The 13,539-nt window shown below is 52.4% G+C and overlaps 2 protein-coding genes across 2 annotated transcripts; one reads left to right on the forward strand and one right to left on the reverse strand.

Annotated features, from left to right (window-relative positions):
* Window positions 1–589: 589 nt before the first annotated feature.
* B0T23DRAFT_346449 (Utp21 specific WD40 associated putative domain-containing protein) lies at window positions 590–4,367 on the reverse strand. Its single transcript, XM_062835971.1, has 3 exons — window positions 4,142–4,367; window positions 1,362–4,062; window positions 590–1,280 (listed from the first exon to the last, which is right to left on the reverse strand). Exons 1-3 carry the CDS (start codon window positions 4,274–4,276, stop codon window positions 928–930), a joined length of 3,189 nt encoding a protein of 1,062 aa, XP_062688781.1. The 5' UTR covers window positions 4,277–4,367; the 3' UTR covers window positions 590–927.
* Window positions 4,368–6,091: 1,724 nt separating this feature from the next.
* On the forward strand, window positions 6,092–11,658 carry B0T23DRAFT_325366 (histidine phosphatase superfamily-domain-containing protein; the record flags this gene model as incomplete). The annotated part of the gene is made up of 5 exons (XM_062835503.1): window positions 6,092–6,737; window positions 6,792–7,685; window positions 7,759–10,655; window positions 10,722–11,158; window positions 11,235–11,658. 5 exons carry the CDS (start codon window positions 6,092–6,094, stop codon window positions 11,656–11,658), a joined length of 5,298 nt encoding a protein of 1,765 aa, XP_062688782.1.
* Between the last annotated feature and the right edge of the window lie 1,881 nt (window positions 11,659–13,539).

The following is a 13,539-nucleotide window of genomic DNA, read 5'->3' on the forward strand; positions in this document are numbered from 1 at the left end:
TGATGCCAAACTATTTATCTACTCGATGTTAGTTACACGTTCGGTTCTGGTAACAGTCGGCAGGATTGAGAACATAAAGACAACGACCTCCTAAGAAGTCTCGAGATAATTGAGACGCAACGATAGAGGACGAGAATTTTTGGTTAAGTTAATTACCACTGGAAAGATGAAGAACTTTAAGGTGAAGTAGACCAAAGAAGAATGAAAAGCGAGAAAAATGACAGGAAGAAGGAATTCGAAGAAAGAAATCTACAGTACTCCCATTTACCAAGCACTACGTAAGTACCTGAAGTGTACCTTATAGCCGATCGATAACTGGGGTCGATTAATAGAAGGAAGTATCGGACTTGCTTCACAAGCTCAGGGTCTTACAGCCAGTCACTCAGTCGGTAACTATCCCGATACGTCACATATCTCATCTATTTCGTCTGTTTGATATTGAAACATCGGTGGTGGGACTTAGAGGCAGACAGACAGACCAAACCACTCAGCTGCATGATGAACAGCAATATATGCATAATAACCCAAATCGCGCAATATGCTTACCTACGTAGGTACCTTTCATAGGGAACCGTTTTATCAATTCAGACCAGCAAGTTAGGAAGTAGTAGATTCAGTTGACGTGACATGACAAAATCCACCACATTGGTATTGGATATACCTAGCACTCTTAATCTATCCCGTTTTTTTCCCATCCATCCATCCTAGCAAAAAACCCCCAAAAATAAGGCTAGTTGTAAAAAACCCATAATGTAAATACTATCAAAAATAGATCGGATTCGCTCATGTCATATGTCCACAATCCCAACCACTTTTACAGCCACTCGGTCGCTCATAGCCATTATGCAAGCCTGCCCTTTCCCTTTCCTTTCCCTTCCCTTTCCCTTCCCCTCATCTAGACCCATCCATGCATGTCCATGTCTATGTCTACGTCCTAGGACTCCTCAAGAACCCAACCACACCACCACAGTACCCCACCAAATCATCCAACCGCTTCTTTTCCCTTTCCTGCTGCTCCTTCCACCTAGCCAACTCCTTCAGCAGCGTCTCGCTTTCCATGATCACGTCAAAGTGCAGTCGCAAGAAGACCGTCATCCACGCTTGCGTGAGCTCGTAGTCGCGGCGTTGGGCGAGGCGTTGCGTCATGGCGCGGATGAAGTGGAGGAGTTCGTTGCTGTCTTCAGAAGACTCCGGATCAAGGCCGCCGATGGAAAGGGAGCGGAGTTCGAGATCGGCGGTGGAGGGGGAGAGGGACTTGAGGTGGGTGATGAAGGGTGTGTCTATCAAACGGGGATGGTTAGTAAAATAGACCGAATAAAAAAGGGAAGTAATAAAAGGAAGGGAAAAAAAAAAAAACTTACAATCACCCGTCTCGGCACCCTCCAACAACTTTGCCGTAAACGTCTGATACGTCCTTGTCGTCTCGAGTTGCGTCAATTTCGAAATTCGGCTCTCCTCCTCATCCTTCTTTTCGCCCTCCGTCAACAGCAGTGGGTTCGTCGTCCCATCCCGGAGCGAAGGCAAAAAGAAGGGTGCCTTCTCGGGCGCCTTGGGCGGCTCCTTGGGCTTGTTGCGCTGCTTGATCAGGTCGATGTGCAGCAACGTCTGCCACCTGCTCTTGGGCACCAGACTGAGCGTCACCATGTCGGCGCTGAGCTGATCGAGGACCGGCGCAGACACGCCCTCATCTTCTTCGTCCTCCTGTTCTTCCTCAAAGGCCGCCTCGATGAGACCTTGACCGCCCTCGCCTGAGCTGGTAGGTCCGGCCGAGATTTCGGCAATGTCTTTCTCGGATATTTGTCTGGTCGGCACGTGCTTGAATAGCGTCCTGTTGGTCCAGATGTGCACGCCCAGCTCGCCCTCGGTGGCGCCGGCGAGGTACTCGCCCGTGTTGGAAAAGGCGATGGCGGTGCAGGGTTTCTCGAGCCGGAAGGCGTCGATGAGGTGAGCCGTCGGCAGGTCCCAGACGCGGACGACACGGTCCTGCGAGGCGGCCACAATCCACCGACCGTCGTTGGAGAAGGTGAAGTCGTTAATGGTGTCGCGACAGCCCCAGAACTCTCTGATGGTCTGCTTGGTCTCGATGTCGACGACGCGGATCGAATTGTCGTCGCACGCGAAAGCGATGAGATCGTTGCCGGCGTGGTAGCGACAGCCCGTGATCTGCACCATGGGCGCCCAGTCAATCTCGTCGACTAGGTTGCCTGTGACGAAGTCCCAGAACTTGACGGTGCCGTCGAGAGAGCAGGAGGTCACGAAGCGGTTTAGCGGGTCAACCACGATGCCGGTTACGGACTTGGTGTGCTTACCGGCGCCGGGGGCAAAGGAGGTCTTCGAGGAGGCGCGCTTCTCGAGCTGGCTCACCTTGTCGAGCGCCTTAAGTTGCTGCATCTTCAGCTGGCGCATCTGGGCGGGAGTGAGTCGGGAGGGGAAGCGTTGCTTGTGACGGCCGGATTGGAGGTTGAACATGTCTAAGCTACCACCAACGGAGCCAACGAGGGCGAAACTGCCGCAGGGGCTGATGGCCACGGTAGAAACATTTTCGCCATCACCGGTCTTAAACGCCCACCTACCAGCACGCTTGCGGCCCCAGAACCAGGTGCGAGCCCAGGGGTCGTTCTTGTGAGCTGTCACTACGCTTTCCCAGCCGGTCATGGCAGCAAGCTCGGACTTGGTCGGCTTGCTCTTGTCATTGCCCTTGTCCCAGATGACCTGCCTGCCGGGCATAGCGCCCATGCCGCCATCGCGGTTGAGCGAGGAGGCGATGCATGTGATTTCGGGAGCCTTGAGGTCGTCCAAAGATGTAGTCGGGCCGTGGCCGCCGAGGGCGGTATTGGCAAGAATACCTACCTTCTTGGCCTTCTTGCGAAGAGCACCCTGACTGAGCTCGGAGCTCTGGCCATCGCGTCGCAAACTCCAGCCCCACAGACTCCTGTCCTTGCCACCACTGAGAAGCCACTTGTTGCCGGCCTCGGCGCCATCGAAATCGGTTGGCAAGAATTGCAGGCAGTTGACGGGGGCGGCATGGCCGCTGCGCATGTGAAGGATACGGGGAACGGGCGAGAAGGGCGATTCGTCGAAGATCCAGGACTTGAGCGAGTTGTCCAAACCACTGGTCATGATAACGGGCTGTCCTGGGAGGAACTCGACCTTGCTGATACCTCCGCGCACGGTCTTGTCGGTGTGTGATGGCGGGTTATGGGCGCTCCGGAGCACACCCATCACCCTGCCGCCCTTGTTGAGATCCCAGAATGTGACATCTCCACCAATGCTTGTGGCGGTAGCCATGACGCCATCTTTTGTACCATCTTGACCAGCACCCTGACCATCAGTTCGGAAGGAGATGCTTGTAACGGGGGCGTGTTCGGATCCGGCCATCAACTTGAGGGAGGCCTTGTCGGTAAGGACGTTGTGGATGACGAGAGGGCCGTTCGAGTATGCGATGGCGAGAAGCGAAAGTGCCGGGGTAGGTTCCATACAGGTGACGGAGCCAGCGTCGGGAGAGGGCGGAAGGATGGTGTAGATGAGCTTGCCGGTGCTGACATTCCAGATCTCTACCCAACCGTCCTTGCGACCGACAAAGATCTTGTTGAGGAAGGTAGGCATGTTGACGACGCCTCCAGTGAGCTCGTTGTCGCCCTTCTTTGCGGCAACGGAAAAGATGGTCGTGTAGTGTTCGAGGGTGGCCGACTTCCATACTTCGAGGCGAGTTTGGGCGCATGCAACAATCCAGGAACCGAAGATGAGGATCTGCTTGATGGGCTGGTTGAGGTCGGCGGGCAGCTCAAGCTCAGCTACCTTCTTTCCGCGCTGAAAGACCCAGATACCTTGGGCCTCGCCATTTTGAGGGTTACCCCAAGCGGCGAATACCTTTTCCTTCCAAGCAGTTGTCGCGGTAATGTCGGCGGGAGTCTGGGGGCGGGTAACGAAAACGAGATTGAGACCTCTCTTTAGGTCATAGGTCTGGAGAGAGCGGCCGACGGAGGTGGTGATCTGGAAGGTAGTCTTGCCGAGGGGGATGGACGTGAAGGGAACGCTTGTTGGAGATACCAAGCCTACAGTCTATGAGTGGTGAGTTTGTTGTTAGTTTGAGGACTCCCATGCGACCGGCAGACCACCGCAAACTTGTTAAGAGACGTACTCTGAAGGGAGCAAAGATGGAAGAACCCTTCTTCTTCTGAGGCGCCTTGGACTTGACGACAGAGGCATTGAGCTTCTGCCGCTTGGCGGATGTAATTTCGCGATCGGAATGCGGCATCATGTCGTCGAGTGGCATATGCTGCCAACTACCACGATGTCTGCGAATGCCTTTCAGTTGCAAAGCCTTGTTGAAAGTCGCAGTTTGAAGTTTTCGATGATGGTAGCCTTGTCGCGGTGGACCAGAAATTTTCAGCCACAGTTTGGGGGTCAGTTGGGGCAGGCAAGTGAGAGCTCCATATGATTGGTCTGCCTCGCCATATGGGGTAGCATGGAAGCTGGACGCATGTGGGACCACCGTTCTGACCAGGACCCACAGAGCTTAAATCAAGCACTGTGTACATATATACGTGGAACCTCCTGCGATCCCGGCCGCATTTTGCAGCCTTTACCGGGATTACCGTTTCCCATCATCGCAGAAGTCGAGACTGTGTTCCAAACTGAACCCCACACCACCATCTGCCCCGCCAACTGGGCGAAAAGCTCTTGCTTGTGAAACACAGCACAGCACAGCATCACCATCCCCTGTCAGCTTCAGCGTCGAAATGCTGGCCTGCGGCGTCATCATCCCGTCCATCCATCGAACCCACCTCAGGTCGTCCACCCATAGGGGCCATGTCCACGGCATACGGTTCGCAATGACACCCACCTTCAGCGTTCTTCTGGATTTTCTCTTTGGCTATATTATAAGGCGCCAGCAAAGGTTTGGTTTGACATGACAGAAATTCGGTCGTCACTAATAATCGTATATCGTACGCAGTAGTCAACCCGGGCAATGGGCTCTTTGGTGTCCATTATTGTCGATCACTAGAGAGGTTTTTTTTTTTCTGTGTCTATCCAAGCACACCAATGACGAAAAAGACTGGACCTCCAGTTATGATGACGAAGTGGCTGTAAATATAACCGAATTAGACAGTCCAACACGGCTCGCTTTAGTTAGGAAAGGCCATTACAGAATTTCGAGAGGGATGGCAAAAAAATCGAAAAGACATCGGCCAGAGTTACCTGGGAATTTCTCCATGCAAAAACTGCCTGGGACTGAGTTTCCGAAGGTATAATAAGTGTATTCTATCGACCATTCGGTTAATCGCCATGTAGTACCCGAGAAAGTGCCAGCCTTTCTCTGCCATGAGCTACTAAACCTCCGGTGTAAGGGAATGAATGAATGGTGGGATCCGGATGCACTTACACGTAGACGTTCAGAATTCGGACTAGTACTACCGGGTCCGTTTACGGAAACTGCCCACATGCCGCCTTTCTTTCTTTCTTTCTTTCTTTCCTTTTTTTTTTTTTTTTTTTTTTTTTTTTTTTTTTTTTTTTTTTTTTTTCCCTCCCCGCGCAAACAACGCTTGGGCATCATCCCAACTTGGGCTACCTACCTAGCTCTTGTCTCTCCTCGTGTCGCCACAAAGCTATCCACCTTTTGTCCAGTTGTGTACCAATGGCTATCTCGATGATTACATGTTGTTCTTATGAGCTGTGCTTGGATGACAACTGAAACATCCATCTGGGGCTTGAGGGGGAAAAAAAAAAAAAGGGAAGAAGAAAAGGATCAAAGACAGATTGACATCCCCATTTCCCGTCGTCGAAACACTTGGTTGCGGTTATCAATTGCTTAGTTGGAACCTTGAAAGCCATTAGGCCCCAATCGCTCCAACCTCTATTTTCTTTCCTTTTTCTTTTATCCTTTATTTGCGTTGAGGAGCTGTCTAGTCTAGTCTAGACATCCACCAAATAAGAAGTGCAGTTCCCCGTTTTCTCCCAATCCAAGCGACGCCCAACATCGAGTCCATTAGGCGTGATCACCATCGTCCAGCCGGCCATCACCACTGCCACTGCTATCGCCGACGATATATAAACCCATAGGCTGCACCTGCAGCTTCCCGCAGAAGCCATGGAAGCACACCTCCAACCTACCTCCCTCGATCGTACGCCATTGTCCGCCGACAGCGTGCCGTCCTCCGCCTCCGAAGCTTCTTCTTTCACCCATCCGGACCAAGACCCAAACACTCCCGTCGCGACATCAGAAGCAGCAACCGGCGGCTTGGACGTGCCTGTCGAAGAAGCCAAAGACATGGCAGGCACACCTTCGTCGAGCATCGCAGTCCCCGGCGCCATCCCCATCACCAGTGACAGCGGCATTACAAGTACCGGAAAATCCAAACGACGACACAGTCTCGCCTCTTCCTTTACCAACAGCATAGCCAGCCGAAAGAGCAGATACTCTGAGCCTGGCAGCCAATCTGTTCATGCTGATCGCGCCAATGTGTCGATGCCCCCTCCCGTCACCCTGCCACAAGCATCGTCGTCATTAGCAAAGAGCCCGCGCGCCTCGCTCTCGCACAGCCGCCGCGAATCGTCCAATTCGTTCCGCTCCTTCATCTCGGACGCCTGGAGCGACGCAAATAACAGCCAAGGATACTCGGACTTGGGCGGTGGAGTACATGTGCCCGGCAGCTTTGGCAGCGCCTCGGCGGTTCCACCCCTGTTTTCTCCCCGAGATTTTGCCTTGGCCGCCGGCGATAACGGCCAGAATCAAGGTCAGAGTCATAGCCATTCATGCTCCACTACCGTCATCACTAATTCCGGTTCAGCTACGATCGAAGATTCGGAGACTCCCCGTCTACGCCCCGGGACCGGTAACACGAACGCCGAATCACCTCAGCAACAGCAACAACAACAACGCCAACTCCCCGATCCCGCTCTGCAGAATCCCTCTACCCCCACCCAACGCGAATACCCCTACCACTCCCGCCGCAGAAACTCGTCCTTCTTTGGCTTCGAGTACAGCCAGTCAGACAGCAACAAGCGAAAGAGTATTTCGTCCATATACTCTCTAGCTTCGGCCCGTGGGGTTCCCAGTTCCGAGAGCGGCAGCACCAGCGGCGCCACCGGCCCTGCCCGAGTGGTATCAGGCTTCATGTCTTCCTCCGCCCCCTCCAAATCGGGAGTCATCCCACCTGCCAGCACCGCCCAGACGGCAGAAGCCAGCGTCTCGACAACTACTGTTACAACGGGAAGCCAAGGCGCGCCAGGCACCCACCAGCTCTCGCCGCGGGAATCGCATTTTCAGCAGATAGGCGACATGCTCAAGGATGGCCAGAGCAGGGGAAACCATCACCATACTTCGCAGGCTCACGGCCACGGTGTTCCGGCTCCTGTGAACACGGCTGTTGCTAACGGCGTACCACCCGCACCACCCACACCGCGAGCGATTCCACCCAGGTCAAGGAGCAGGGCGAAGCGCAGATTCAGTGGTAGTACCGCTGCTAGCGGAAATCAGAGTCCCAATGGTGAGAGAGTGGTATCGGGCCATGAACACCGGCCTCCCAAGGAGGAGCACAAGCCTGCGCCCTACGGTGTTATCGGTGTGTGTGCCTTGGATGTGAAGGCGAGAAGCAAGCCCAGCAGAAATATTCTGAACCGCTTGATTCAGAACGGCGAATTTGATGTTTGTGTCTTTGGCGATAAAGTGATTCTTGATGAAGGTGCGTCGATCCTGCGCTGTTGCTGCATCATTATGGACGAAAAACAATGACTAACTGTCTGGTGGTGATGCAGAGGTCGAAAACTGGCCCATGTGCGACTATTTAATCTCGTTTTACTCGGACGGCTTCCCCCTTGACAAGGCCATCGCCTATGTCAAGGCACGCAAGCCCTTCTGCGTCAACGATGTCCCTATGCAAAAGATACTATGGGACCGCCGCCTCTGCCTTCGCCTCTTGGACCGCATCGGTGTCCCCACCCCTCAGCGCATCGAAGTGAACCGGGACGGTGGCCCTCACCTGTTGACCCCTGAAATCTGCAAGCTCATCAAGGACGTCAGCGGTGTACAGTTTGAGCCCACGAATACGGATCCAGAGTACGCCAAGCAGGTCGCGCCGCGCAAGATCGAGCTCCTCGAAAACGGCGATGTTCTCTCCGTCGACGGAACGCTAATTAAGAAGCCGTTTGTCGAGAAGCCCACGAGCGGTGAAGACCACAATATCATCATCTACTTTCCTTCCTACGCTGGCGGTGGTGCAAGGAAACTTTTCCGCAAGATCGGCAACAAGAGCAGTGAATATGTGGAGGATCTCAACGTGCCCAGGTGCATCACTCAGCCCGACGAGAGTTTCATCTACGAAAAGTTCATGCAGGTCGACAATGCCGAGGACGTGAAGGCGTATACTGTTGGGCCAACATACTGTCACGCTGAGACTCGCAAGTCCCCTGTTGTGGACGGCGTCGTGCGAAGAAATACGCATGGAAAAGAGGTCCGCTATGTCACAGCCTTGAGCGACGAGGAAAAGGAAATTGCGAGCAAAATCAGCACAGCATTCGGACAACGCGTTTGCGGTTTCGACTTATTGCGGGCCGGGGGCAAGAGCTATGTCATTGACGTGAACGGCTGGAGTTTCGTCAAAGATAATGAGGACTATTACAACCAGTGCGCCAAAATCCTCAGGGAAATGTTTATCGCCGAGAGGCAGCGCAGGGGTGGAATACCTTCGCCGTGCCCGTCTCCCGCCATCTCCGAGGTGCCTGATCCTCTTGCCGCTCGCGCAGCTCTCATGAATAAGGAGAAGGAACTCAGCGCATTGGCGGCAGCCCAGGGTAAGGTGAGCTTGGACAAGCAGAGGTCGGACCACACCAGACACCACGATGCGCCGCCGCACGTCAAGTCAGATACCTCGCTTGTCTCTAAGCTGTCAACCAAGCCGAGCAGCCCGCGCAACAGTCAGTGCGGAGAGAGTGCACCACCCACAGCGCCATCAACGCTGCCCACTACCCCTTCGCTCACTTCTGTCGCTATTGCTGAACAGGAGCATGAGCATGAGGAGACGCCGCCGCCGCCTCCCCCGAAGCCTAGCTGGAAGCTCAAGGGTGTGGTATCTGTCATCCGCCACGCTGATCGTACGCCGAAGCAAAAGTACAAATTCACGTTCCACACAGACCCCTTCATTCAGCTACTCAAGGGTCACCAAGAAGAAGTGCTCCTGATTGGTGAGCCGGCGCTGGCAAGTGTCCTTGATGCTGTTGATGTGGCCCTGAAGGCTGGTATTGAAGACCCTGTCAAGCTGAAGTCACTCCGCAACGTCCTTGTGAAGAAGGGCGGATGGGCTGGTACCAAGGTCCAAATAAAGCCAATGTTCAGGAAGAAAGACAAGCCCAAGAAGGAAGACAAAGAGAAGGAGGGCGAAAAGCCTGACCAAGAGGCCAAGGAGGATGCTACACCCGGTGAAGGTGACAGTGTCGACAAGGACGGTAACTCCAAGCCTCGTAGGCCAGTCAAGAGGCACGATTCCTTGTCAGGCGTTACCATGTCCAAGTTCACTGCTGCCGAGGAGAGCTTGGTGCTGGATAAGCTTCAGCTCATTGTGAAATGGGGCGGCGAGCCGACACACTCCGCCCGCTACCAGGCACAGGAACTCGGTGAGAGCATGCGTAGTGATCTTGGTCTCATGAACCGTGATATCCTGGAGGAGGTCCACGTCTTCAGCAGCAGCGAGCGTCGTGTTGTTACCAGCGCTCAGATCTGGGCAGCTAGCTTCTGCAAGAAGAAGGAATTACCTCCCGATTTTATCACCATCCGTAAGGACCTTCTTGACGACTCGAACGCTGCCAAGGACGAGATGGATAAGGTGAAGAAGAAGTTGAAGGGTCTTCTGCGGAAGGGCAATGAGCGGCCGCCTCAATTTGCCTGGCCTGAAAACATGCCTGAGCCGTCCGAGGTACAGACACGCGTGGTCCAGCTCATGAACTTCCACCGCAAGGTCATGCAGCACAACTACGCCAAGCTTTACAGCGGTGCTGTGAACTCTCTCAATGCGATCAACAACCCTAGTATGGAGATGATCAGTGAGACTTCCAGCTCGTCGCTGTCGTCACTTGGCTCGTCACATGTGAACGCGGTGAACAGCATCCAGGCCAGATGGTGCTGTGGTGAGGACGCCGAGCTGTTCAAGGAGCGTTGGGAGAAGCTGTTCGCCGAGTTCTGCGACGGCGAAAAGGTTGACCCTAGCAAGATTTCGGAACTCTACGATACCATGAAGTTCGATGCCCTGCACAACCGTCAATTCCTCGAATGGGTGTTTACTCCACCAAAGACTATGCTTGAGGAGGACTACGGAATCCTGGCCCCTCCTAATGGAAGCAAGGATGCAAAGTCACCGTCCCCTGTTTCGAGCACCGATAATGAAGGTTCCAAACCCACTGAGAGCTCGTTGGCAGAAAAGATTGACTCAAAGGCTGTCAAGCGTATCTTCCGCAGGCGGTCGTTCCTGCACGGGTTCAGACCTGGGCCAGGTCCGGAATCGGAGCTCCCGGAGAGGTACTTCCACCTCCACAGGGGCAACAGCCAGACCAAGGCCAAGACAGATGCTCGCTTTGAGCCTTTGAGGGAGCTGTACCAGCTTGCTAAGGTCCTCTTTGACTTTATTTGCCCACAGGAGTATGGTATCTCGGACAGCGAAAAGGTGAGAAGCGCCCCGTCTCAAAAATGGCTTTCCTATTCTGGAATGAATGACTAACATATTGCCTAGCTTGAAATTGGACTCCTGACCTCTCTCCCTCTGTTGAAGGAGATTGTCAAGGACCTTGAGGAAATGCAGGCTTCGGATGAAGCCAAGTCCTTCATATACTTCACCAAGGAGTCGCACATCTACACCCTCCTGAACTGCATCTTGGAGGGCGGCCTAGAGACCAAGATCAAGCGAGCTACCATCCCTGAGCTCGACTACCTCTCGCAGATCTCGTTCGAGCTGTACGAAATGCCAGCTGACCCGCCAGCTGATGCGGATGGCATTCCTGCCTTTAACTACAGCATCAAGATTACCATCAGCCCTGGCTGTCACGTTTTTGACCCGCTGGATGTACAGCTTGACAGCAAGCATTGCATTGGCTGTGCTCCGCGCAGGAGCTTAACGGCTCATACAGACTGGATCAAGGTTATTGAGACGTTGAGGGCGAAGTTCCACCAGTAAGTCATTTTGCCCACCTGAACTTGATATACCATGGTACTAGGATTATAACTGACACTCATCGTCCTCATTCAGAGTAAAACTGCCCAAGACTTTTCTGGCGGTTAACCTATCGGATGCCTTTACTTTCCAAGAAAAGCCGCAGGGTGGTGACGAGGCCACCGAAGTGGAACCCGAATCAGAGGCGACACCTGAGGCGGAGCGGGTGAAGGAGGTAGAACCGGAGGTGATAGAGCCTGATGACACCGAGGCTGTCGCTGCTAATACCACCGACGCTGTGACCGTTGACGACGTAACAACGGACGACCACTCTGATGTCCTGGAGATCAAGATTCCTGAGAATCAGCATGCCGTGGACGTTGAAGTTGTTGACGATGGCAGTGCTGCCGAAGCCCAAGTATCAGAGTCGCCAGAAGCTGCTGCGGGAGATGTATCACTGCTGCCAGAAGTGGAAGCAGCAACACCTCTGACTGCTGTTGCGCCGAGGACGGAGCAATAGGAAAAGTAAAATGGAGCCTACCGATAGGCTTGATTATCAGCGCACTCTCTGATTCCCCGTTATTTTTGTACTCTATATGTATACATACCGTCCGTGCATTTATCGTCTTTGGTTGAGATTCTCCCGGCTTATCTACCCTGCCCACCCACCTTCCTACAAAACCACGGCTTCGGGGCCTCGGGGGTTGTTTCAGCCTCCACCCACCACCTTTCCTGGCTAATTTGTTATGATCTCCCTGGACCGGGCCGACTACGCACTTCTTCTTGCTGCTGCTGCTGCAGCAATGGTGACACGCAAGCCCGGCACAAGACGGGGGATTGATTGTAACCTAAACAAAGACGACGGTGGTGGTGAATGATACCCTCTCGCTCTTATGTGCATCTACATATGAAAGGAGGGAGGGGGAAGGGGCAAGTCATGATGACATTTGATAATCTCCGAAAAGTCAGTATGGTTACATTATCGGGTTGGGTTTCCGGATCAGTACAGTACTGAGCGGCATCTGAAGCCTTTACGTGTCACTGTGCATAGGTTAGTGTGGCTCGGTGAGGCAAGGTATCACTGGGTGGTTTGGGTTGGTGTGGCTCGGTGAGGTGAGAGGAATGCGCTCTCGCTGAGGAAATGTGTGAATGTCAAAGATGGAGGAAGAGCGAAACTCTAATATCATATTATGTTATGTTATTCAGCGAGTACTATTACTAAATAGTAGACATGCATGCATGGTGTCGCTTGGTCTTTTGTCATTCATTCTTCTTGACTCGTCTCGGGGGTTACTGAGACTTTTGTAAACTTTTAGTCGTTGCTCTCGATATCTAGGGTACCTGCTACCTACCTTGCCTGTCAACGGGTTATGAAATGATACTAGTATTGTTGAATCGAAACAAACAGCGAGTCATCCTCCTAGTCGGTATCAACTGACATGGCTTGAGTGAGCTGAGCTGACGTCAACGGTCAACAACGCAAAAGGGTCTTTTTGCCTTTTACTCTCTTTATCTCTCTTCTTCTTACTCCCTTCCCTTCTCTCTCTTTTCTCCCTGTCTTGAACTTTTCCCTCCGTTTAACTTTTCTTCTTTCTTCCTTGTTATTTTCCGTGCTCTGTTTCTTTCTTTCTCCCTTTCTTTCTTTCTTTTTTTTTTTTTTTTTTCCGTAGGGGCTGAGGGGGGGGTGGAATTTCTCTTCTTTTTGTCCTTTAATCTACTTGTTTCTCTTTCTCTTTAGTCTCTCCTTGATTTCCATCTTCTTCTTCAATCCACGACGAATCCTTACTAACTAGCTGATTGTCTCCTAAACTGTGATCTTGCTTGTACACCACCGTAGTACAATGCGATCACTGAAAAACAAATGTCCCCAAGTGTTGAGATGGGATAGTAAATAGTAGTGTTTGCATCTCGATCGAGAGACTACCTATGTAATAAACTTTTCGTTGTGTGCCAAGAGAAGAAATATAATGAGGATACGTATTCTTGTTAGGTAGACTACCTTTTATACAAGCCAAATATCATTTTTCTTCCGAGGTGGTTATATAGTGTGGTGTGGGGTGGTGCGGTTAGACAGGAAGGTGTGGTAATATTCTGCCTGTTGAGGAAGAGGTAGAGATCTCAAATGTGATTGGTCACATCAAGCTATGTGTTTTGATATTGCAAAACCGTTTTATCTCTTTTTCCTTTAATTACATAGAGGCACTCAACAGGTTTGACGGGAAACGAAGTATTGAAGATAAATTCATCAAGCACTGACATTGTTCACTGCTTGGCTGACTGGAAACATGTGATGAACTCTTCAAAGTTCCGGGATATATATCCTTGCGCATGTGTACCACTGGATTCAGTTTTGAGGAGGGGGAAAATACTGGCTGGGTAAAGCAAACACTTGTACTTCTTT

This window comes from Neurospora hispaniola (genome assembly GCF_033458365.1).
Source record: "Neurospora hispaniola strain FGSC 10403 chromosome Unknown B0T23scaffold_9, whole genome shotgun sequence".
In the NCBI taxonomy this organism is placed as follows: domain Eukaryota; kingdom Fungi; phylum Ascomycota; class Sordariomycetes; order Sordariales; family Sordariaceae; genus Neurospora; species Neurospora hispaniola.

What these genes read in the sequence shown, in the direction of transcription:
- B0T23DRAFT_346449 (XM_062835971.1), bottom strand. Translation starts at nt 4,276, where the DNA reads ATGCCACTCGACGACATGATGCCGCATTCCGATCGCGAAATTACATCC. An exon ending in CCATCTTTGCTCCCTTCAGA is followed by an intron (nt 4,063 to 4,141) that starts GTACGTCTCTTA and finishes CACCACTCATAG; the next exon opens with ACTGTAGGCTTGGTATCTCC. An exon ending in GGGTGCCGAGACGGGTGATT is followed by an intron (nt 1,281 to 1,361) that starts GTAAGTTTTTTT and finishes CCCGTTTGATAG; the next exon opens with ACACACCCTTCATCACCCAC.